The sequence below is a fragment of the Muscardinus avellanarius genome (assembly GCF_963383645.1).
Source record: "Muscardinus avellanarius genome assembly, chromosome: 9".
NCBI lineage: Eukaryota > Metazoa > Chordata > Mammalia > Rodentia > Gliridae > Muscardinus > Muscardinus avellanarius.
Window position 1 is genome coordinate 2,216,121 of NC_137795.1, and position 26,959 is coordinate 2,243,079.

The 26,959-nt window shown below is 44.0% G+C and overlaps 1 protein-coding gene across 1 annotated transcript in view; it reads right to left on the reverse strand.

Moving 5' to 3' along the window:
• The window catches only part of BMPER (BMP binding endothelial regulator), a gene marked incomplete at both ends in the record, with an annotated part of 235,228 nt that overhangs the window by 3,484 nt on the left and 204,785 nt on the right, over nt 1-26,959 (reverse strand). Inside the window, one exon of the mRNA XM_080701300.1 lies at nt 8,257-8,387. Coding sequence (XP_080557426.1) covers nt 8,257-8,387 — 131 coding nt within the window. The remainder of the gene's footprint in view (nt 1-8,256; nt 8,388-26,959) is intronic.

Consider the following 26,959-nt stretch of genomic DNA (forward strand, 5'->3'; position numbering starts at 1 on the left):
AATGAGAGGGCAGCTAGCATTTGCAGAGTGGAAGCCCCAGGTGGCTCCCACCATTGTCCACATCACACCTCACACCTCGCAGGAGCACTTCCCTAGTCCCTCAGCACCCATCCTCTTTTGGTGCTGGCTTTAGGTCCACTGTAGGAGCGCCCATAATAAACCTTCCCACTGCATCTCCATGTTGGCCATCCAGGTTTTCTGCACCATCTCTCCCAGGAACTTGGTTCCTCTTTTTGCACATTTAATCTTCCCCCCTCTCTGTTTAACAAAAAAACATGTCCTAAGCTATTGAACTTTCTCTCTTCTTCCCTTTGCCCCCAAACTTTATGAAAAAAATTTATGGCCATTTTGCCCTATTCTTCTGCAATTCATTAACATTGACAACATGTCTTCCTCACCTAGTGCTTTATTGAGGCTGTTCCTTCCACAGTACTCACTAGTGACCATGGCCACTCACGTATTGGCAGCTCTTATTCTCCAAAGACCTCTTTGTAAATCATTTGTGGGTGTTTTCTGCCCATTTTAGTTTTGGCCACACAATTCTGGTTCTTTGAGGACTCCCTGAGAATACGTGCCTACTCTTCGGCTTCCTTGCCTGCTCTCCAGGAGTAAAACGTTCCAGTCACCTCTGGATTCTTCCCCTGACATTCTCCTCTCCTCCCCTCCCTTTTCCTCTCCTCTCCGCTCTCCTTTCCTACCCTCCCCTCCCCTCTCCTCTTCTCTCCTCCCCTTCGACCTTCTCCTCTTTCCCTCCTTCTGTTGTATCTGACTTCCAGTCATTAGCTCTAATTCTTTGTCTCTCTAATCTTTCTTCTTTTTTAATCTTAAAATGTCACCTCCTTCAAGTAGCTTCCTAAATATCAGAAGGATGCCTTTCCCTCCTCTGTATACCATAATACTTTTTACATTATAGTTATTTATTTGTTTTAATCGCTCAAATACAATGCAGCTATAGTTCTTTAGTTCTTTTTTTGTTTTGAGTTGCATTTGTTTTTGTGTTTTTTGAACCCAGAAGGTACCAACCTCTGAGCTACAACCCCAACCCAATTTTTTTTTTTAATTTTTTAATTTTGAAACCGGATCTTGCTTAGTTGTTGAGACTGGCCTCAAATCTGAGATTCTTCTGTCTCAACTTTCCCAGTACTGGGAACCACACTTGGCTTCAGCTGTAGTTCTTAATCAGAGAAGCTCATTAGCGTCCCCTGGTCCCCTGAGATCTTCTCAGAGGTAATTATTTCTCAATCCCACTCCTCAAGATATTTGCTGAGTCTGCAGTGGGGCCTAGGTAGCTGTAATTTTATAAAAAGTTCTAGCCAGGCATGGTGGCACATGCCTATACAAGAGGATCACAGGTTCAAGACCAGCCTCAACAACTTAGCAAACCCTCAGCAACTTAGCAAGACCCTGTTTCAAATTTAAAAAAAAAAAAAAGAATGGAGTTGTAGTTCAGAGGTAGAATGGCCCTGGGTTCAATCAATCCCCAGTGCCAAAATATAAGGTTGATTTTGTGATGAGCACTCCCAGCTGAAAAGAGTGAATGGTCTGGGCTCCTGAGGCAGGGTTCTTATCTTCCATAAAACGAAGTTCTGGCACAGGGCCGAGCACAGAGGAGCAACTCAGTAAATGCCAATCAGCTGATGACTTCCCCACAATGACGTCCAATCCATCACTCCGTCCCCATGTGGGTCTCATGTGGCTGGTCTTGAGTTCATTTTTCACTCCGTTGCTCCCCAGACTCCTTTAGCCTCATTTCAGTCCCCAGATTCTGCTTTGCTTCCCTTCAAATCCTGCTAGAATCTCTTCTGATGGGAAAGCTTCTCAGAAGAATTTCCTCTTACCCACTGTGTTATTTCTTCTTCCCTGACTCTTGAAGACATGACTGCCACGTCCTCTCCTTTCTCTGAGCCCTCAGTTCTTTTCTCCAGCTCTGTGGCTTGACCTTTTCAGTGACACCTCCCTGCCTCCTTTTCTCAGTATTGGGGATTGAACCCAGGGGCATTCTGCCTCCGAGCTACACCCCAGCCCTATTTTTTATTTTTTATTTTGAAACAAGGTCTCACTAAGTTGTGGAGGGTCTCACTAAGTAGCTGAGGCTGGCTGCGAACCTCCGATCCTCCTGGCTCTGCCTCTCAGGTACTGGGATTACAAGCGTGCACTACCCCACCTGGCTAACCTTCCCCCTTTTAATACTGAGTCCTGATACTTACTTCACAGTACACAGATAGGAAGCCGACTGCAGAAAATGAACAACTACTAGAGAAAAAGAAAAAAAGATCTTTCTCTTTGCTATTCTTTTTCATCAAATAAATTTCCATCTTCACTTCAATCCAATCCTAAGCATCTAAAGTATCTGCTATATTTTTCTGATACAGGACTAAGAACTAGAATACATAAAATATTTTTAAAACAACACTAAAAAACAAATAATGTGATAAAAATGGACAATTGAACTGAATAAATACTTCTCAAGAGAAGAAATACAACTGGCCAATAAATACATTTTTAAAAGTTCACTATCATTAGTTATCAGAAAAATGAAAACCAAAATTACACTGAGATACCATCTCACTCCAGGTAAAATAGCAGTCATCAATAATACAACCGATAATAAATGCTGGTGAGGATGTGAGAATTAGGAACTCATATACTGTTGGTGGGATTGTAAATTATTACAGCCACTATCGAATCTTCAAAGGACTAAGAATGGAACCACCGTAATACCCAGGTATCCCACTTCTCAGGATATTTCCAAAAGAATTAAAGTCAGAACAGTATTGTGCTACATACATACCCATGTTTATAGCAGCACAAATCACAAGAGCCAAATCATGGAATGAACCTAGGTGTTCATCAACAAACAAATGGATACAAAAACATGGTGCATATATTATACGATACTCAGCCAAAAAGGAAAAACTAAATTATATCATGTGCAGGAAAATGAGTGCAATTAGAGAATATTCTGCTAAGTGATATCCGCCAGTCTCAGTAAGTCAAGGGTCTAATGTTTTCTCTCATATGTAGAAGCTAGGGGGAAAATGAGGAGAAAAAGGGATGTTGTATAAATAAGGAGAGTGACCAGTAGAATAGAAGGGGACTGGGAGGAAGATGGGGAGGGAAAAAGAATTTATGAAGGAAATAGTACAAATGATGCCATGCCCATATATTAAGGTATCACTACCAATCTTACTAACATGTCTGGGGAGTGAGGACAGAGGGAAACCCAACCCGTGTGTGCATGTATGTTTGTAACACTTTGAATATAACTATGATGTACAATTATAGGGCACCTATAAAAGCATATTTTTAAAAAGAGAATCTGCTATATGCCTGACCTTCTCTTAAACCTGGGGATCAAACGTGAACCAGATATCATTTCTGAGCTCCAGTTATAAAAGGTTGAACTTACAACTAAATAGATAAAATCCAGCTCATAAACAGATTTCTAAAGAAATGTAAGAAGTACCACAGTAGACAGTGAGGCTAACATACAGGGAAAGAGACATCAACCCAACACTGAAAGTTAGGTAGGAATCCATGAAGACTGAATGTTCTCTGTTCGAACCCACTCAAGTCATGAAAGGTGAGTAGAAACTTGTCAGACAGACAAAGCAAGAAGAGCTCCCCAGGCAGAGAGAACACCAAGAATAAAGAGGGAGTGTGGGCAGCAGCAGGCATGACTGCTGAATCAGAGAAGCCGGATCCCTGGCTCACTGTGTGGGCGGAAACATGGCCGATCCGCGGGGAGAACAGTGGGAGATAAAGGCAGAGAAGCAGGCAGGCGCCGTGGTGCCTATCTCTAGTAATAGTACTGGGGAGACAGGAGGATTGCAGGTTTGAGGGCCAGCCTTAGCAACTTAGTGAGACCGTTTCAGAATAAAAATAAAAGTGCTGCGGCTGACGCATGAGGTAGAATGTCTCTCAGATCAATTCTTGGTACTAAAAAAAAAATTTTTTTTAGAGAAGTAGGCAGGGGCCAGACATCGCAATGACCCTACGAGGCTGAAGCCGGGGAGTGACATCATCAGATTTGCCTTCAATTTGGCACAACTTTTAGATGATCTTGCAGACTTAATACTAATTTGTGCCCCTTCTTTCTTACTTTCTGTGAATTCAATGGTTTCTCAAGGTGAAGTGTGTGTGTGTGTGTGTGTGTGTGTGTGTGTGTGTGTGTGTGTGTGTTTTACTGGGGATTGAACCCAGAGAGGATTCCACACCCCCAGCTCTGTTTGAAAATTTTTATTTTAAAACATGGTTTTGCTAGGTTTCTGAGAGTCTCAGAGAGTCTCAATGTGTTGCAGAGGCGCAGAGGCTCATCTTGAACTGCGATCCTTCTGTCCCAGCCTCCCAAGTACCGGGATTACACAGGATGTGCCACCATACCTAGCTGAAAAGTATTTTTTTAAACAAATGTGATTTGGTTTTCACATTCACCTTTTAAAAGGATTCATTTTGCTAAATCATTTTTTTAATTCAGAAAACTGCCTAAATATAGTTAGTGTGAATTTATCCTCTAGGGGATGTTCAAACAGCGACTATAACGCATAAAGTCATTGTATGCTAATTTTATCATATGTTCAGTAAGCATGGCTCTGTGCCCTCTGGAACTGAGCTGTTTCTATGCCCCTTGCTAGGTACTGAAGGTCACTTTATCTCCTGACAGAAGGCATCCTGTAGACCAAGGAAAAGCTCAGAGTTTATCACTGGGGTAGAGCTGCCTCAGGGGAGAAGCTAGAACCATCTAGGGTGCTGTCGAGTCAAACAGGAGAGAGAAAACTGCGCATTACCCAGCAGACCATCACGGTGCTGCAGAAAGACACAAAATTCTGCTCTGCTAGCAGCTTCTCCATGTATAAAATGTGTTACCAAGTATGCAGTGACAATTAGCGTCAGTTGTAGGTAAGACGCAAGAGACAAGATCATACACATTACAGAGACATAAGGAACCAAGTGACACCTCTCCAGGGTGGAGAACAAACAAAAAGAAATGGGAAAGGTGAATTAAGACCCAGATGCCAAATATTTGGTCAGATTAGTTTATGCCTTACGAACACATAAACACATGTGAATTTATATTTTTCCTATGATTCTCTTGATTTTGTGTTCTCAGAATGATTCAAAACAGAAGCAAATTGGAAAATGACCTGGATTAGACTCCCAGCTTCCTTGCTTTCTAGTTCTTTGACTTTTAGCAAATTATTTATCTGTTTAAAGCCTCAATGTCTTTAGCAATAAAATTTGGGTAGTATAGTGTTACCATATAGGTTATTATGGGCATAAATTAAGGTCAAATATAATATATTATGCTAGTATAGTCCTTTGGGGAAAGAAGGTACTTAGAAAATAATAAGTAGTAATATGAATGCTTCTTATTAAACTTGTATATACCTTCACCACAGCCCTTCACACGTTGTGTTTTATTTAGCAACTCCCAGGCTGAATTAGAGCTCTGTCAGTTCTTCCTGACACAGTTAGTAGGCACAGGCCACATCAGTAGTGATGCTGGTGTTAAAATCCATGCTAGCCTTCAAAATGTCACTTGTTCATTGAGAGTTTCTGGTTGGAATCTTATTTGTCCAACTTACAGGCTTTTTACTCTGGAAAACTGCTCTTCTTTGTCTTAAAAGTGGTAGTAAATAGTCTTCTTATAGTCTTAAATATTCTAGATGAATCTGAAATAAGTCTGAGACCTGCTGCAAAGCTGTGTAAATTTATTTTTTATCTCTCTATGTGCCAACTGTCAATCTGTGAGTCCACAGTATGCACGTGTGTGTGTGTGTGTGTGTGTGTGTGTGTGTGTAAAGCATTGCCCCGCAACAGCATGTTGACAGGGTTATACTTCACCCAGATGGCTCAACTAATTTTGAGACGTAAATGGAACCTTTCAGGGACCATATTCCTTTTCCATTAAAAAAGCAATTTTAGCTGCAGAGATGCAGTCCCTGAAATGAGGGTGCTGATGTGAAATGTGTAGTCTTCAAATGCAGTGTGTGCACTGGAATGGTGCTAAGTATTGCCGTGGGCCAGGAGGAGAGGAGTCATATATCCTGCATCCAGCCACAGTACCACCACAGCTAATAAAACGAATAGAATTCTGCTGAGCCCTATGTTATACCAGGATGGATAGATAGGTGCTTGACTCCATTTATTTTATCTGTTTTCTGGTAGATTAAAGGGAAGGAGGACTCACAATGAAATAAGATCGCTAGGAGAGTTTAAGATGGGATGGAAGGACCCACTCCCTCACAAACACCACCCTTACCTACTTGACCCAGCACCTGTGCACTGGGTTAGAGTTTAGTCATGTATCTCACCTTTTGGCAGCCACAACCACACCTGAATGTGAATTATTTCTCTCAAATCAGTACTCCTCTGAGAAGGGCAGTGCTGACTGCGAGGTACTCCTGCTGCGGAAGGGAACTCTGACGCAAAGACTGGGCTGGATGTGCAGAGGTAAGGGAAAGCCTCAGGGACATCAGAGGGAGATCACAGGCCTCCATGCTTGTCTAACAACACAGAACAGCGGCCGCACCAAAGGGAGGAACCTTCAGAGACCACTATATACTCCAGTCACTCCTCCAAGGACACCAAGTAAACATGCAGATGAACTCAGTGCTCTGAACCCCAGCCGTGAGCCCGAATCACCTGCAGAGCTTTCACAAGTGTGTGAGCTCAGCCAAAGCATGTGAGAGCCCGGGACCGGCACTTAAAGAGTGATCTTTAAGCTTCCAGAGTGATTCCAATTCCAGGTAGGCTGAGACTTCACGGTCAAAAGGAATGTGGCGTCTACACACTGTGATCACAGCCTCAAGGCATTTCTTCTTGGCCCTCCTTTTGACCAGATGACCATTCCTACCTTCCACCTAGGAGAACATTCTGGAGCTAGAAGTGATATGAACTGCCTTCTTTGCTAAGATCCCAGTTAAGGCTATTAAGACGATTGTAGAATGCCGAAATCTCAGTCGCGTTATTCTAGGAAAGTCTTACTCTTTACACAGAAAAACTGCTAGCCCTTGAACAAATGTCCGATCATCCCGCCTTCAAATCTAAACACCAGCAGTGGCTAGTGACTGAGCACGTCCCGAGCTGGACACTCTTCGAGATGCTTCACATGCAGATCGCTAAAGCTTGTACCTCGAGATCGTGGATATTATTGTAAAATTCCAAAATACCTCTAGACTATCTCCCCTTCTCTGTGCACACTGCCACCATTCCAGTCCAAGGCACCATTCGTCTTTCTGCACAATAAATACTTGCACATTCTGAGAAGTATGGAGTGAGAAACAACCAAGGCAGAGGAAAACAGTAGCAGTTTTAAAGGACTACTGCAATAACCTCCTGCCTGGCCACCAGCTCTCAAGCTTGTTCCATTCCAATCTGGCCTCTACATAGTAGACAGTCTTCCTTGAAAAACACAGTCTTGCTTAAAACCCATCAATGGCTTCTACTTCTCTTAGAATAAAATCTAGACTCCTTTCCAAGACCTGCAAAGCTAACGGTTTCTGCTCCCATCCAGTCGCCTTGTGCTCTTTTCTGTGGCTACCAGGCTCAATCTACCCTGTCTCCCTTCCAATTTGAGACATTGCTCTTTTTTCTTCCTTATGGTAGCCAAACATGTTTCCTTTGCATGGATGGAATACTTGCTCCAATTTTCTTCGATCCTTCAGGGTTAGACTGTACTGGGAAGTCCCCATTTTCACCCCTCTGTAATAAATATTCTTGGAGGAAGAAAGGAATCTATTTTACAAATATAAAATACGCTAAGTAACTTGCCTATAGGCAAAGAGCTAATGACAACTATTACAGAAATCTGCCTCTCCACAGGGAAAAGAGCATTCTCCTGGGGCGTGCGCAACAATCTCTTTGAAAAATTAACATGTTTATCCTAAGATCTTAACTGACTATAATTGTCCCAGTTCTCCTTTGCTCCACACACATCACCCAAGCCACAGTTATGACTGCCCGTGTGCTAAGTACATCCAGCTGGTAGCTTGAGGTCAAAAGGATTTTGCAACATGGAAATCCTTAGACTGTTGAAATGTGCTTGTCACTAACTATTTGTCCTAAGTGCCATCTGCCCTACCCAGTGGGAAGCTCCTGTGTTTTCTCAAGTTGCAATCCAGTTGGGCCACTGCTGGGATCTCCCTTTGGCCAAGGGAGGAGGTGGTCATTTATGCAAGCATCTCTAAGTCCTGTGTCACCATCTTGGGCAGTGCAATAAACTTCCGGTGGATGGATCCTCCAATACTTTCTTACCTGCACAGTTCTGCTGAGGCTCCCAGTGGACTCTGATGCCCTCTCTCTGGCAGGCCCGGGTATAAGCCAGAAATGACTCACAGTAACAGTTTTTATGGACAGGACATTCACACATGTCTGTCACACAGGACCTATGGAAAGCAATAGAGAAAAGAACATTCAAATATATTAAACTCCCAAAATTCAGCTTGCAAGAAGGGTTGGGTAGATGGATGGGAAACTCTGATTGGGCACTACAAGTTACTATTTTATGTTAGAAACCTAATATATATATATATATATATATATATATATATATATATATATATATAAAAATTCCATGTACAGCCTTAGTGCTGGATGCCTCTGATACTGGGTTTTCTCTGGCTGATAGAACTTGCTTCAATGACCAGGATGTCCTATAACCTCAGCTGGCCAAAGCAGTAACCACTACCCATATTTTGGTTACTGGGCACTTTGCATGTGGCTAGTACAACTGAGGAACTAAATTTCTCATTTGATTCAAAATTTAAATCAATTTAGATATAAATAGCCACATGCAACTCTTGGCTACCTGATTACTAAGGCAGCTCTTAGAATAAAGTCACTGTTCAACATACTGCCAATTGGTGAACAGCACCGATATAATGATTGTTCTACTGTGATATAACCCAAAATAGTAACCAATTCAAAGAAAGCATAAAATCCCACAGTTTCCTAAAAATGTACAATTAGCATTCACTTCTACAACACCTTAGAATCTTAGTCTTGTAGGAAAGAATAAATTTTAATTCTTTAGAATGTAAGGTAATACCCCAATAAAAATTTTAAAAATCAGAAACAATTTAAAAATGTGGGATAACAGACAGCAGCTGTGGCATACACCTGCAATCTCAGCACTTGGAGGTTAAAAGGGAGGATCACAAATTGGAGGCCAGCCTCAGCAACTTAGCAAACCTTCAGCAACTTAGCAAGACCCTGTTTCAAAAATAAAAAGGGCTGGGGACATAGCTCAGAAGTAGAATGATCCTGGAGTTCAACAGTATCAAAAAAAAAAAAAAAGAAAGAAAGAAAGACAGAATAAAAAGAATGTAGGGTAACAAATTCCAAATAAAGCAAGTGTTCAGGCAACAAGTTATACTGAAAAATAAAGAGGGTTGATTCAAAATTTAAATATGGAAATGAAGGGCCAAGATATAGATTGAAACAAAATGAGTTTAAATGCAAATTAAATTTTTTAAGTATGTTGACTATAGAGACATAATGACCTTCCATTGGTACATAACATTACAGTTTACAATGTGTTTTCCCCTACAGTCTGTCACTGAATGGTAGACAAGTCATAGTGCAGTCCCGTTTTATAAAGAAGTCATTTTACAAACGACTAGATGGGCCCAAAGCCTCACTACTAAATATCAAAAGAGCAGATCAAATTACATTTTTTAACTTTGTGAGCACTGCTCTTTTAGTTATACCATACTACAACTGTCATCCTCAAATTCACTACCTAACAATTTAAATCGAATGCACTTACTACCCAACAATTTTGTGTTGATGTTTATGCAGGAGACCCCCCCAAGGTCAATAGGATTAAAGTACCCTTACTTTTATTTTATACCCCTGTTCAGCAAACTCCCTCTTTCACAGAATCAGTTTCAAGGCTGAACACAGAAAAAATAATATTCATTGTGACAAGTAACACAGATGACCTTGAAAAGTGATGGGAACCTGACAGTCCAATGTCAATATATCAGTATTTTCTCTTGGAGTGGGGACGTGTGTCCACTTAATTGTAGAGAAGGATCAGCTAGCCCTGGGTCAAAATACCACCTGCTCTGAACCAGAATCAGAGACCGAATGTACCTGCAAAATTATCACAGCCTGCTTGCTGTTTTAGGGCACGGATTTGGGAACCAGGAACTAAGAGAGAGAAAAGAGGAACAGTGTTGAAACCCAAGGAGAGCATTCCAAGCACTGACTGGTGAGTGTGATTAAGTCACAGTAACCAGGACAGTAAAACAGATCTCTTTCCTCTCTGTAACAATCAAGGCTGTATTTTTGACTATTTTTCCCACTCAATCACAATCCTGTGAAATCATGCTCTAGCAAATGCATTCAAACTCTAAACACTTAGCACTGCTTTTACATTGTAGGGAGCCTCTGGACTTCCAAAGAAAAGCCAGATAAAGCGTGTCCTTCAAATGGCCTCTAAAAGTCCATGCATGAGCTCTGGTCAACACAATGTCCTTTGTTGTTTCAATTTTCATTTCAAAATAAATTATGCTCATCAACCTTTATGCACAGGCTTCCAAGGGTGTTTTGGTCACCCTAGGATCTAACCTCTAACCCCATTCCTGCTTCTCTTTCCTAGTAAACATTTGCCCTGCCACCCGGTCTTTCCTAGTAAATGGGATGGGTATGTGTGTAATTTCATTTTATGTATGTATGGGTATATGTAGCTATGTATGTAATTCATTGAATGTGCTATGTAATTCACTGTATGTATGTATGTACGTATGTTATTTACTGTATGTAATTCTCACTGTAGTGATGTTGATACAATAGCATCCAGTGGGCCTGGTAAAATGAGGAAATGGGTTGACCAATTTGAAAGAACTCCTGCTATGATTCTGTAAAATTTCACGGACACTAAAGAACTAAAATTTATTTGGGTGAAAGGATGGGCAGTGAATGTTTCCCCTTTTTTTCTTGATTTTTACTTGTGTACTGCAAAGCTATTTCTTCTATTTAAAATAAATCACAGATAGCTAAGTGCAATTCATTAAGACTCCTGAGGAAAAAATGTTTTAAGTACACATTTAATAATCACTGAGGCCAGGCGTGGCAGTGCAGGCTTGTAATCCCCGAGCTTGGGAGGCAGAGACAGGAAGATCGCGCAGGTTTGCAGCCAGCCATGCTGGCTTAAGAGACCCTGTTTCCAAATTAAAAAAAAAAAAAAGTATAAAAATAGGTCTGGGAGTGTAGCCCAGAGGTAGAAGGGTTTCCAGGAACCCCAGTACCACCAAAAAAAGAGAGTATATATATTCTACCTTCCCAACAGACGCTATTAATAATGCACCTACACTTTCAAACTAAGGAAGATTTGGGCTCTTTATATTATTTGAGATCCACGAGAAACAAACATTTGAGGGAACAGATTTGTCAAACCAGTCCTTCGCTTGAAATATTCCCCATATTTTTAAAGGCTTGAAAGATGTGTTTTGTTGCAGAACTTTAAATTCTGAGATATTGCTTTTCACTTATCAAGTTGATTTTTACACAAAACCATGCCCAGGATGTGTGAGAAAATGGAGACCCACACTCGGCTGGCAGAGGAGTGAAGCTGTTGGCTCTGAAATCGAGCATGCTGTCATGCCAGAACCTTCCCGGAATGGTTCCTTAGTCCACTTAGTCATGGGCGCAGGCAGATGCTGCCATGCGCCCACTTAGCACACAGAGAAAGCAAAGCTTGGAGGTGCTCGGAAACCTGCCCAAAGTCCAGGTCACACCGCCGATGGCAGGCTCAGCTCTGCACAGCCAAGAACACAACTCAATTTTTTCTGGTCTCAAAACTTATTTTCATAATAACTTTAGAGGAGCTCTCTAAAGAACATTTTGGCAGTCTTTATGAATAGCTCAGAGAAGGTGTCTTATTCTTTAACATGAAATTTTATATTTAAGAAAATAGTAAAACACGTAGACAGACTTCAACTATAGGTATTTTCATCCTAAGGCAATTTAAAAAAAAATAATCTAAGTTGTAACACAGTAAGGTCCCATTTAAATAAACTTAGGTGACTTGTAAAACAAAGAAAATTACTAAAAACAGATACGCTCATATATTCATAATGGTCAACTCTGGGTGGTGGAATTGTGGCTATTTTCTGTTTTCTACAAGGAACACATATCACATTGCTAAAGATATAAATAGCACAATTTATGTTTAAAGCAACAAAAAAAGAATAACATGGAACATCCCAATATTTAAATAAAAAGTTAGAAACTATAGTGGGAAAATGAAGTTACAAAGAATGGGAGAAAATTGCAGCATCCATTTACCGGCCTTAAGTACCTCTCCTGCTAAACTCCTTGCTGACTGTGTGGCGGGGCTCCTAACATAGACTGCGATTCAATTCACTTTGTTTTGTCCTCACACTTACACTTCATTAATCTCCTGATGCCAAGAACTTGACATTCAGATGATCGGAATAGATAATGGAGTAATTATGCATGTTTTCGCTGGTTACAAAGAAATTTACTAACCGAAAAATAAGAGCATCTTGAAACACATTTCAAATTTCAGGAAGAATCAAAACTATTGTTATTCAACTGTTCGGTTCATGTTTATCACATAGCAATTCAGTGTGAGAAAAAGCTAATTTATATACACCGAAGTTAAATTTTTAATGTTCTTATGGCTATATATTGCCCTTTAACCAATAAGTCCCAATATTAAACATTTGCTTTCATTTTATAGAATGAGTAGCAAAACGTAGCTTTTCCTGGTTGCTGAGGTTTATAATTGTGGTGTCTCTGCTTTCGTGACACAGTTCTGTCACGATTACGTCCCTCTGGATGAACCGTTCGGAAAGCCCAGCCACCCGTCTTTCCTGTGGGAAGACACAGATGGCATTACCCTGAGCTGTCCCCAGAGCGGTCTAGAAGGACAGAACACCTGGCCGGCTGGGTCTCCACCATAAGGTACTGACAAGATGCCAAAGGGCGGAGGCCTGCGCCGACCCTCACAGCGTGCCTTGTGTGTTCCATCGCAGAATCTAAAGATGGGCTCTGACTCACCTGCTCTGCTCTGCTCGCGGCCCCTTTCCTGGCAAGGTGTGGGCAGGGCCCCTCCTCTGCCTGGTTCCCACAGCTGCCAGTGCAATGGGACAGCAGAGGATGCCAAGAGCCCGGAGAGTGCCAAGAGGATGCAGGGTCCCTGTGGGCTGGTGCCACACACCAGCTATTCCCTTCTCTAGTAGTGTGTGTGTGTGTGTGTGTGTGTGTGTGTGTGTGTGTGTGTGTGTTTGTGTGTGTGTGTACACGTGCATGAGTCTATGTTAATGGGGACTGAACCCAGAAGTTCTGAGGTATACCCCAGCCCTTTTTCTTTTTTAATTTTTAAGTAGGGTCTCACCAGGCTGCTGAGAGTCTTGGTAAATTATTGAGGCTGACCTCCAAACCACTAACCTCCTGTCTCTGCCTCCCAAGTACTGGGGTGACAGGCATGTGCCATCACCATGCCTGGCTTTCAATGACTCCTTGAAGACATGTTTGAACCCTTCTCCTCATAGCAGGCAGGATAGCAAGAGTACAGACATGACCTGTGCCAGCTTCCTCCTGAAGGCCAAGAGATTGCGATTCGTCTCCCAGGGAGACCTGGCCACCCCTCCTGTGCTCCAAGCTACCACTGCTACAAAGCCCTAAGGCCATAACCACTAGCTGCCCATACTTAAACTGGGGGAAGTTAATTAAAATGAAATTCAATTACAAGCTCAGTTCCTCAGTCACTCCAGCCACATGTCAAGTATCCAAGAGCCACCATCCTGGACGGCCTGATCTGAACATTTCTATCATCGCAGAAAGTTTCCTCGGATGGTGCTGTCAAGAGTCGAGCTCCATCAGATTCAGGAACCCATTCCTCTCCTCCCAGAGGGATGGAGAAGGGTCCTGAGGTTTGGATCAAGTTCACCCCTGCCTTCTGACTGGGCGCCTAAAGAAAAGGTTCAATTTTTGCCATCTAGTCCAAGGCCCGTAGCAATCTAGACTTCAGTCTACTTTTCCAATTCCACCACCTCTCCTCCAGTCACTCTTTCTCCCAGTCTTGGGGAATGTCTCATCAGCCCTGGGGCTTCCTTCCACCTTGCTACTTCTGCCTTGAATGTGCTTTCTTGTCTTTTCCCTGGGAAAATATGATAACCACCCTTTCAAACTCAGTTCCAGTTCCTCAGAGGTGCTCTCTGAGGGTCCCAGAAGGACAGCTACTTCCCTGGAGGGTCCCCTGCCCTGCACACCGGGAGCACTACACAAACCCTTTGAACCGTCATCTCCTCTGGGAACACATAGCTCAGTCAACACCTAGGAATCATGAGGAGTGGATGCGAGCCCTTGCACACAGACATCTGAAGAGCATGGATTCTGTCCTTGTCCCCGCCTAGCATGGCCACGGCCCTGGGGGCTGCTGGCCACAGCAAGCTCTGAACCAAGCAAGTTGCTTCTGCTGGAATCTTTGCTGCTGCCATTTTCTTTTTGCACATCTTATACTCCTCTCCTGCTCCCCAGGATATTTTTTTCCCAACTTAATGACTGTTGGAAAGGGGGATTAGACGAGAGAATTCTGTTTTAATGACACATTTCCAGAAAAGTAAATGTTCAATATTGTAAGAAATACCTATAGCTCTTCATGTTATTAAAAAGGCAAGTCTCCAGTCCTGCTAAAATCAAAATATCAAACATGCCCATGCTTCCTAGCAACAGCATATCTGAGTGGTTCTCCCTCTGCTTTCTCTGGCACAAGGGCCCTGCTTCCCAGGCACAGCTTCAAAAGACAGATGTATTCCCCATTGGGGACTCTCCACTCTGCTTCTGAGAGGACAGAGGAGCTGGCCAGGGGCAACAGCAGCCTGCCCCATCTGGGACTCAGACACCCAGGGCTTTAGCTTCCCCTGCCACCAGAAAGGGTCTCTGGAGGGACTATGTCGGTCACTCTGATGGTCAGCTTTCCACAGAGCATCAGAATGAGGTAGAATGAGGCAGCAGGAGGCAGAGAACTAGAAACACACTGTGGTCATATGGCCTTGGTCTACCTATCTGAGAGGCTCCTGGGTGCAGGTGAAGGCATCTTTGGACAGCTGGAGCTGGCGCATGGGGAGGAGGAGGGAGAGGAGACAGGCGAAAGTCCAAGCCCAGTGGACCAGCTGCCATGAGGCTTAAAAAAATTCATTAACAGTTTAACGCTTAAAATTCTGTCCTGACCTCCCAAACCTGAGTCGCAGAGAAGCCAGGAGACTCATAGCTAAGGTAAGGAGGCCCAACCATGTCAAACTGTAAGCAAACAGACACACAAACACAAAGTCATCCAGGTAGCAGCCACCTCTGTTCTTCCCCTCAGTGCTATGTAGACCTCTCACACACTCCCCACATCCATCCACTGAGCCAGAATAAAATCAGCACTCTAATATGACAGACAGGGCCAACAGATTTAGGAAATGTAGACCCCGAGGTTGCTATATTGAGCTGGAAACCAAACGGCAAGGCCATGGGCCCAGCTGGCGGCGGCCCCCAGGCTCCTTCCTGGGCCCGCTGTAGTTTGGTACCACTGTGGCATCTGTCCACTGTGACTCAAATGTTTTTGAGAATATCCTGGATTCTGTGGCTGCCTGTGGTTTCCAGGATTTTCAGGCTTCTCTGTTCGCTTGCTCATTGAGTGGACTTGATGTGAGGTGCTGGGCAGGGAGCACCAGGATAGCCTGTGTGTCAGGTTGTAGATACAGAGCATCTCAGCAAATTCTTCACCCCACCCACTGCCAACGTTTAAACCTGTAGCGGACTCCTAAGTGAATAAAAGGGACTCAGGGAGCCCTGTTCGTTCTAGGCAAAGCACAGAGATTAACAGAAACAGGGTCCACTTAGAAGGAGAAATTTTACAGACACTAAACACCAAGCAGCAAATGGCGTAGGGCCCTTATGGACAGGAGGCTGATGCGATGGAATTCTGAGGACTAAGGCCCGGGGCGGCCAGAGGCTTCACTGCAGGGGACACATGAGCTGTGTCTTAAGGATCCTGGAATACTTCCTGGTTAGAGAACAAGGAAAAGGAAATGCCAGGCAATGGGAGGACCCACACAATAGCTTGTAGTTTCTAAATATCACTGCATCTTAGATTTGACGGTGAATGTGGTCAACCTCTTGGCCAACAGTCACGCATCCTCTTCCTAAAGACCTGGGAGGCTATGGGGGCTCTTTCCACGCAGAGCAGCTTCACCAGAATCGCCATCGCCCCAACCTTATGTCTCAGGTCCGCCTCCAGCCACTGTGCCCCATCCCTGGCCACCCTTCCCTTGTCTTTCTGAGCCCTTCTTGGATTGGCAAAACTCTTACAAACACCTCACTGTCTTATATACACTCCCTATTTGTGCCTAGTTCAAATAATTTTACCTATTTAGGCTCCAGATACGAAAGGATATTGATTTTAATGGCACTGCCTGGGCGGCAGAACCTAGCTCAGCAGAAGCGTTCCAGTCATCAGCTCTCACCTGTTTCTAAATCTAGGACCGTCCTCGTGTACACAGGAACCTCCCTTTAAGGATAACAATGCTATAATTTTTCCCTGGATGCAATTTGAAATGAACTTGTCACAGTTTTTGAGAGAAAATGTTACTGTTCGGGGGAAACTGTTCCCGGGGACCCCTGTTAGGGTTCCGGACACAATTTCCCTCAAAAAACAAAAAGATATAAAAAAAAACAATAAAAAGTGTGGGTTCTTGAGATAAGGATAAGTATACAATAGCCCAGACTGTTGCTGAAGATTTATCGTTTATTAAAAAGAAAGAAATACAGAAGACATTTACAGCCCCATGCCATTCAAGAGTGGCATGGAGGGGTGGTTCAAATTAATTCACCAAAGATACAACATGTGGGCCAGACTTTTTATACACATGACCTCCATCTCGTTCACGTAATTCTGATGTAGTAAACGTCCCTGTAAGGTACCTCCCCTTACTTTCTGCCAAGGTGTACTTTCCTGCCTAGATGTCTCTTTTCATGAAGGTCATGGTCGACCCCTCCTCCCATCCTAGCTAGATTATCCAATTATTACGTAAACCTGTCTTTAGAATGAGGATGAGGAAGTCCTACTTCCCCTCTCCTATGGACTTGCTAATTACCTTTGGCTAGGTTAATTTACCTTGGGATAGTTGCCTGCTTTATTTGGCAGAAACCAAGTCCTTTCACCAATCTTTGAAATATAATAATCAGAGCTTTCTCAAATCTTCCTAAGCCATTCCCAATACTGGTACAAACTCACACTTACTTGCATTCAATAGAGTTATGCTGCTAGCAGAGAACAAACAGCCATCATGCATGTGCTAGAATCTAAAATATTTTCTCCCTTCATAAAGCCATGTATCAGTCTATGCATGGAAAATATGGTGGAGAATATACTGGTAGTTAAGTTTTCTTAAAGCTATTTTTTTTTTTTGCAAGTCTGGGGATGGAACCAAGGGGCATTCAACTTCCAAGCTATACCCCAGCCCTAGTTTCTATTTATTATTTTGAAACAGGGTCTCACTGAGTTGCAAAGGGCCTTACTAAGTAGCTGAGGCATGGGCTGCGGACCCAGATCCTCCCGCCTCAGCCTCCCAAATGCTGGGATTACAAGCATGCACCACCAAGCCTGGCTATCTTAAAATTACTTTTGAACCATTCTGTTTCCTCCAAGTTTGAGGCAACCATTTAAAGGCCAAAAGGATGAGGCTATGACAGTTGAGAATCTTACCCAAAGTACTTGAAGCCCAGAATGTTTTGGATTTCAGATTCGTTCAGATTTTAACATATTTAGACATATAATAAGATATTCTTGGGAATGGAACCCAGATTTAACCATGAAATTAATTTGTTTCCTAGGCACCTTATGTGCACAGCCTAAAGGTGATTTTATACAATCTTCAGTGTGCCTGCTTTTAATCTGTGACCTGTTGCATAGGTCAGGGGATGCGCTTTCCACCTGTGGCATCATGTTGACCCTCAAAACATTTCCGACTGGAACATTTCAAATTCTGGCTTCTCGATTAGGGATATGAAATCGCCTTCCTGGGAAGATGAACTGTCTTTGCTTAAGTATGAAACACTGGCTCAACCGAAGGAAAAATTAAGCCATGATGAACAGATCTCTGCTGAGCTGTCACTCTTCTTGAGATAACTCCGCACTATTTCAGTCTGGGCCTGATCTGAGCCTAATCTTGGCAGAGCCAGGCAGATCTTAAAAGACAATTCTCACCAGCAAGCCTGCGACAGGAAAGCGTGGTCACTACCCCCCTCTAGTGGCCAAGAGTTAGAGCGCCAAGTAGCTGCAATTCTGAAAACATTTTGCTTCTAAATCAGAGGACCCTCACTTTGGGGGAAGCTGGCAGATAAAAGAGAACATAAAAATGGCGGCCTGGCAGGAAATCAATCACTTTTCTCTTAGACTCATTCAATTCATCACCGTCTCGCTCACTGTAAAATAATCCTAAGGCTGGAGCAGCCCAGAGAGAGGCGTAAATGCCCCATCTTTTCTGTAAAATCTCTTTTTACCTAAGTGTTGCATAGAGCTCTGTATATTATGCTTGTTAACAACCTTGCCAGGAAAGGTGGTGCATACCTGTGATCCCAGGTACATGGGAGGCTGAGACAGGAGGATAGTAGGTTTGAGACCAGCCAGGGCAACTTAGAGAAACCCTGGTTCAAAATTAAAAAATAAAATAAAGGGCTGGGGATGTAGCTCAGTAGTTGCATGTCATTGGGTTCAATTCTCAGTATCACTAAATTAATTAATTAGTTAATTAAAAGAATCTCAGCTGGGTGTGGTGGCTCACGATTGTAATCCCAGCATTTGGGAGGCTGAGACCAGAGGGTTGTGGTTCGTGGACAGCCTCAGCTATTTAGTGAGGCTCTTCTCAACTCAGTGAGACCCTGTCTCAAAATAAATAATAAAAAGTAGGGCAGGGGGGTATACTCCGGAGGTCGAATGCCCCTGGGTGGTTCTATCCCCAGACCTGCAAAAAAAAAAAAAAATAGAAATAGAAATAAAAAATAAAAAGCATCTCAAGGAATAAAAAAAAAAGTATCAGAACTTTTCACCTAGCAGGAGAAAAGTATTCTCTGCTGTAGAGAGAGGAAAAAGAAATTGCTTTTCATGTTTGCACACTCTCCCTCCACAGGAACGCTTCCCCGGTGGACACCAGCGGCGTCCTCTCGAGACAGAGTGATCCCACAGACTGAGGGCGTGGTCCCCAAGACTCCCCACTTTGATGCCGACCACAAGCCCATGGTGGTTTTACCTGTGAAGCACAGTCCCTTTGGGTTGGATTAATTTACTAGAGCAGCTCACAGGACTCAAAACACTTACATTTACCAGTTCTTTTCCAGGAGATATTATGAGGAATTCAACAAAGGTCAAGAGAGAGGAGAAGGGGCGCTGAGCTTCCATGCCCCTAGCAGACCACCTTCCGAGAATTCACAGGCTTACCCAGCTGGAAGCTCTCAGAGCCCGGTGGCGCTTTCTTCCTTTCTTGGAGGCTGCATTATGTAAGTGTGATTGTATCATTGGCCACTGGTGTTCCACTCAACTTTCTGTTCCCTCCCTCCTCTTTGAGGTCTCCAAAGTGAAGGGCAGGGGCAGGGAACAGGCAAGGGTCCTGGGCTCCCTGTGAGCGCGTATGGACCCCAGCCCCTGTAAGCACAAGGCTCGCCCTGGAGAGCAAGGACTGCCTTGGACTTTGCTGGCAGGGCAGGCTGCTCACCTCTGGGCCTTGGAGAGGGGCAGGGGGACCTGTGGCCGTAGGTACCCCACAGCACCACCTGTTAGCAGAGACGCCCAAGTCAGCAAAAAGTCACCACATCTGGGTTACAGCCCAGCTGTGTGATCTTGGGCACATTATTTCCTCTCTTGACCCTTCCTTCCTTGTCTATTTTCTCCTTTAGCTTTCTCAGGAAAAGTAAGTGGAAGCTGTCTTGTCCCCCACCACCAGAAGACAAGAATGAGCCCACCCTGGAAATGGACAGGAGGGCTGGGAACGGGGCAGGATAGAGAGCGGGGCCCAGCTGATGCGCAGAGTGAGGCGGGCGTGCAGCGGGGGACTTGGTCTTCTCTGTTCTACCCGCTAGGTACCCCTACCTCTCACCCCACTCTCTGGGCCTCCGCACCCCAGCCCTGCTCTGTGAAGCCCCACTGTTGGGACACAGCGGTGCCAGCACAGGCGTGGCCGTGAAGGGGCTGTGGCTTCCAGGCAGGATGGCAGTGGCGGCAGCGTGCAGGCGTCACAGTGGCCACACCCCAGCCACACGCAGCCGCCTCCGCTTCAAAGGGCCAGCCCTTCCCTGGGCCTTTTTCGCATTAGGCAATGGACGGCTGCCAAGTCCCACAAACGGGCAAAGGCACAAACCCTTCACCGCGTGCGTTGATGAAAGGGCGGCCGCGGCGGCTGCCCCTGGAGCACGCGGTCCGTGGTGAGCTCTGTCAGATGCTAGGGGCCTTTCATCAAACATCTGCTGTGCCTGTTGGCTCCAGATAACCAGCGTTCACATCAGTGGCTGCATGAGGAAGGGCCTTTTCACACCGGTCTCCTCTGTGGCCCTGGCATACAAGGATAACTCAGCCCACTGGACCCAAGAGGCCAGCTACCCATCTTGAGAGGCCACTCCCCACCATCGCTGGAGGCTGGCACGCCACCACTCTCAAGTCACTACGGGGATTCAGCTAGTCAGACCCCAGAGCCAAATCATAAATGCTACGGCCCAAAGGCCTCCATGCCAGGGTCCCCGCCCTGGGCTAGAACAGGGACAGCCTCAGATGTTAGGCTGAATGAGAGGCCTGTTTTCCATAAACAACTGAGGGGAATTGCACCTTAAAGTCCCCAGAGCAGTCCCCCAAAGACATTAAGAAATGTCCTATTAACATCGTACTGCTAACAAGTAGCAGTTAACATTCAAGGCCGGGCTAAGCTCTGCCTCCTACAGGCGATTACGTTTATCTGGAGTGTTCTCCCACCTCTTGTTCCTGGTTAAACCCTACTTCTTCTTCAACATGCAACTCACTAGCTTTCTCAGAGGAATCTTCTAAGATCCCCAAGTTAAATGCGGTGGCTCTTAAACCTTCTCCTGGCTTCCTTGTGTGGCTTGTCACCGCCTGCACCTGCATCCTGTGTGACTGACCCCTCACTCCCTCTGTTCTGCCAGGCTACCGCCATGCAGGTTTGTTCACCATTCTCCCAGCCCTAGCACAGTGCCTGGTCTAGAAGACATGCTTAAAACCCGTTCCCTGGAGGATCTGACTGCAAAAGTTTCTACAGTTGGGACTGATAAAGCGACTGCTAAGAGGACAAAGAGAATCAGAGGGTTAAATGACCCGAGAAAGACTGAAGAGTGAGCATCCCCTGGACTCCACCACGGTGCTCAGACAAGGGGGAAAGAGGTCTGGAAACTGTACCAGGTGGTCAGCGGCAGCCTTTGCAGGAGTCATTTCATGGGAATGGCAGGAACAGAAATCATCCACAATCATCAGTAAGTGAGCCAGAGGTGGAAAAGAAGCAGGACATTGGGTAAGGACCGTTCTTCCAGTGGGCGGCAGCAAAGTGGAGAGAGGTGCGACCATCTGAGGTGTGTGTGTGTGTGTGTGTGTGTGTGTGTGTGTGTGTGTGTCTGTGTTAGCTTCAAGAAAACTTGAACATATTTTCATCAGGGAAAAACATCCAAGAGAAGGTGTTAAGGCTGAAGAGACGAAGGCACAGATGATTGACTGGCAGAGTAACGCCATGGAGAAAGGAGCAGATGAGGACAAGAATGCAGGGGAGAAATTGCTCTTCTGGACACCTATGGCTGCTACTGTCAAATTCCTGAAAAAATGAAACATAAAAACCCCTATGCTTATACAAGACCTGGCAGACAGAGAGGAAAAATCAAAATCAGTTTCTAGATTCGCCGATAAGGAAGGAAGACCAAGGTCCCCAGGAGAATATCTAGCAAAGAAGCAGACAATATTGAATGAGCTTTGCAAATGGTGTTTCCAGGTGAGAAAGGACTCAGACCAGGAGCAGTCTGAAATCTCTTCTCTTCTCTTCTCTTCTCTTCTCTTCTCTTCTCTTCTCTTCTCTTCCCTTCCCTTCTCCCTCTCCCTCTCCCTCTCCCTCTCCCTCTCCCTCTCCCTCTCCCTCTCCCTCTCCCTCTCCCTCTCCCTCTCCCTCTCCCTCTCCCTCTCTCTCTCTCTCTCTCTCTCTCTCCCTCCCTCCCTCCCTCTCTCTCTCTCCTCTCTCTTTTCTCTCTTCTCTCTCTCTTTTCTGTCTCTTCCCTTAGGTACCCAGGGCAGATAAAATGAAATAAAATTGATTCAGAGTTTTAATCAGGAGAAATTTAATGATGGAGAAAATTTTCCTTAGCTCCTATGAAAAAAATAACAAGGCAGGTTTTCTAGACCTTAATCTTATGATCTAAACCTAGTGATAGTACACTCTTCCCCAAAGCAGAGAGCCTGAAATTTGGAAAGCACTTTTTTCGGGGACCTGGGAGTGGCCTCTATAGATGCTTTTTTCCCAGAATGTTTTAATGTTTCCACTCTAGAGTAAAAGTTTCAATGGCGATCCTCTTTGGTTTGGGATGGTGATTTTCTAAACCCCACAAGAGAATGGATGACTCCATAAACAGTCACAGAATTATAGAATCATAGTCTTAAAAGACCTCTGGGAACATCTACTCCCTGTAGAAATTCCTTTTATAACACTCCTGACATATGGTCATACATCTGCACGGCGTCTGTGATAGGAGCTTTTTAGGAATCTCATCCCTGTGATAGACAATTACGTTTCGTCCCTCAGGAAGTTCTCTTATCTATGAAATGCAAATGTGTTCTGTAGCTTCCACCCATTTGTTCAGATTCTACCTTCTGTTACACTGCGGAATTATCCCATTCTATTTCGGTTTCCATATGACATCCTCTTCGTATATATTACATAAAATAAAATTGTTCCACTTAGAAGTTAAACTTTGGGGAGACTGCCAGAAATATCCCAGTTATGTCACTTTCTGCTTCCTTTAATTTCCTATACATTCAGCAGTTAAAGAATGTCCATTGATATATATAAACCTTTCCCTTTTATTTATTCTTTTAACAACTCTCTGAGCAATGCACTCTGCCTGCCTCTAAAGAAGGGCTAATGATGAAAAAGACAATGTTCCTTCTGAAAACTGCGCACCTGCTGACATCCAGTGTAGAAGGGAGAGGAAGACGTGTGGTATCAGAAGCAGCAGTCACTGAGGGAGGGCAGGGAAACCGAGAGGTGAGTCTGGCCTGGGAGGCAGCGAGCGGGGACAAGTTAGGAAAGACTTCAAGGACAGAGGTCCATTGGAAATACATCTCGAAAGAAAGAATAGGTTTTACCCAGGCCAAGCCGATGGACTTCTCTAAGCACTCGCAGAGTAGATACACCGCTGTTTGAGATGCCACATGTTCCAGCCGGGGATCTGTGAGCACCAGCAAGGGGAGAGAGAAGCCATGGAAGCCGCCTGGGAAGGCAGGCTGTGCTCACACAGAGACCTTTGTGGGAGATCGGGAGGAGCCGCTGACAGTTCAAGCAGAATTTAAAAAGACACCTGAGAAAGGCAAGCTGATAACAGTAGGTTAGACGGGATGAAAGCGGTAGAGATGGGGGATTAGATGGAGATTAAGCAACTAAATACCAAGTTATAGGAAAAAGAAGACAGCAGTAGGAACTTATCTTTGGGAGCATCGGTAGAAATCGAGAGGAGACAAAACAAACAGATGAGATATTTACGCTGAAGAAATAAAAAATGTTATCATATGGGGTAAAAGGGTAAATGATAGGTTCAAATACACTTCTGGAAATTGGATTGCGGAGTTAAAATCAGTCAACAAATAAGAGGAAAGAAGGGAGAAGAGTGGATAGTGACGAGGGGCAGAGGGGAAGACTTTACAGAGAAACGTGCTGTTTCTGGGGGAACACTCAGGCAGTGGGATGCTGGTGAATGTTTAGTAACTGGCCCTTGGGGTTCAGGTGAGGAGAGGGAACCCCTGATTTAAAACATGTGGCTATTTTTGTGGTGTAGATATTCACAGCATGGCTACTTTTGAGCTACCAGCCCAACATCACTGACGACGGTATAAGGGGTTGGGAAAAGACTCTAAGAGTTGGCTTTAGAGAGCTGGTAGGAGCCACCTCCAGCACACCACTGCACACAGGTGAAGTAACAGATGCTAGAGAGGAGAGACAGGATCAGGATAAGTGTGTCCTTTTCTTATTGTCCAGTAAACAATAAGTGGATTCTCTGCAGGACAAAGTTGGCACCAGGCCTGTAAACAGACTCCACGATTCCGAGTGATGTGCCTCTGCCTTCAGCCAAAAGCCACAAGCAAGCTCATTCATTCTCTCTTACAAACACTCATAAAAACCATAAAAAGAGGTGCTGACAGCCACCAATGAGTCTATGCTAGCTTTACATTTCATAATGCCCTAGGAAGATTCCTCCTTTAAGATCGATTATTGTTTTGCTTACCATAAAATAGCAACTAAGTGTTTTGCTAAATCAATTTAAAGGTTGCTTTGTTTCACTGCTACTTTTGCAAGCGCCTCTGGGCTGTCGACTGTTTTCTAATGGCTCATAATGATGCTAGCCAGTCAATCATAGAATGCAAATTGGTTTTATTTTTTTAAGAAACTAGAAACTACTTTTTCTTTTTTTTTTCCAGGTATATAAAAATTTAGCATCATGACTAGATATATTGGGACAGTTAATGATGACATGAAGTTGAGAAAGGGTATTATGTGGAACAAGAAATTTGGAAAGTGAGGAAACTGAGTAGCCCGTGTAAAGAGAAGGGTTGAAATCATGCACTGGAAAAGGCAGGAGGGAGGAGGAGACAGAGGAGTGGTCAGGAAGGATTTTACTAAGACTGAACAGTGAAAAGTTGTAATTTCTCACCTGTGCGTTTCCAAGTATAGAACAGACATCATCGTATGCTTTCCTCAGGATATAGCAGCCAGTTAAATATTTTTGTGCAACCATTTCTTATAATAAGACTTGGGGGAACAAAAAAAAATCTCTTCACTCCCCACTCCCTACAGAGCAGCCAAATGTTCTTTAGATATATTATACAGATCAGAACACTCTTCTAATCAAAGGTTTCCAGAAATACCTCATCACCTTTAAAATACAGTCTAACTAAGCTCCGATCCGAGTCATCAAGTTCCCAGATGATCTAAGCTCTTTCTGCCTTATAACCTCATCTCTTTTTAGCAGCTCCAGCCCACTCCTTTCCAACCAGGATGGCCTTCCAGCTTTGCCTCAACTGTGCCAAGCTCACTGCTGCCTCTTGCTGGCAGCATCTCCTTCCAGGCTCACTGAAGAGTGGCTTGCTTCTTCTCAGCCTTCAAGTCAGTCTCACCTCTTTAGATGCTGCATCCTTGACCACCAATATCTAAAGTGCCCCTCTGTTATGGTTAGATGCAGAGGGTCCCCTGAAGAGCTCACATATTAATGTTCAGTGTTGATATAATTAAGTCATGAGAGCAGGAAGTAAATCCATCCTGATGAATTTACTGGGTGGAGACCTAGGCAGGTGGGGTGTGGCTGGGACAGGTGGTTTCCTGAGGATGTGGTCTTAGAGACTGTGATTTTGTCTTTAAGTCCCCTTGCTAGCTTCTGTGATGTGAGAGCAGAAGCTTGGACTTGAGCTCTCCTCCCTCTCTGCTTCCCCCTGCCATACTCTGAACTCCACAGACCCTGCCTCCCATGGGCTGAACCCTGAAACCTCCAAAAACCATGAGGAAATAAATCTTTCTTCCTCTACATTGTGTGGTCAGTTGTTTTGGATTATGTCAGTGATAATGTTGCCCCAGACAGCCTGTATCTCTTCTCCATAACCCTCTTCCAATTCAGAAACTAATCTATTCAGTCAATTGCTAGTTTAAGTTTGGTCTTATTTCCCAGCTAGAATGTGAGCATCATGAATGTTGTTGCCTAATTTCCTACAGAGTCTCCAGCACAACCAGAGAGAAGGTGCTCAGTCAATGTGTGTGGAATGGAGAATGGTTCTACTCTCATTGACTGGACAATTTTTTAATAAAAACAAAACCCTTAGGAAAAAAAATCCCTGTCTGCACCATCTTGTCCTCCATTTTATCTAAATAAAACAGCAGAGCAAATTAAATCATTCAAATGCATGTTTTAGGGCCCTGCATAGGAGCAGAGGCAGGCATGGCACTTTAAAGAAATACAACTAAGAGAAGATCTGTTGATTTCTTCCTCCCATACTGGGAACAGTGTCCAGTACCCCAGGAAGGCTCTCAGTAGGGTGAGGTAAATCCAGGGGAGTTTCCTTCAGTCGCTCATTCACCCAACTAGCACCTGTTAGAAGGAGGCATTGCTTGAATGATTTGAACAAAAGACCCACAAGACCAAGCAGTGACTATAACAAGAAACAGACTAAAAATACAGAATCTGTTAAAAGAGAAAAGCCAACAATAAAATGCCCTCGTATAAATGGAGACATAAGTCTTGGACAACACAGTAGACTTTATACTTTAAAAAAAACTTTATATTATGTAGGTTGCAATAATGTGATAAGAATCAGAATAATGCATCAATGAAAATAATTTTAGAGAATCACTTTGCTATAATTTGGGATGAGATGGCAGAGCCTACAGTAGTCCAACTGGGGATGGAGGGATGTAGTTGAAAGCAAGCAGAGATAATGATGGCCTATACCAAAGCAATGATGACTGCTAATGTGACCAAGGAAACAGAATGTAAATATGTGAGAGGGCTTATGTCCATAAGATGCAGAAACCAATTGAATATTTGAACATGAGATTTAGAGGAGAATGAATAATCAAACATTCAATAAATGTTTGTTGCGTTCTGTGTGCAAGCACTAAATCAGACATGGGGTGCCATGAATAATTAAATGAGAAGGTGTATTAATTCAGCATTCTCCTGGGAAAGAGTAAAAAAAAAAAAA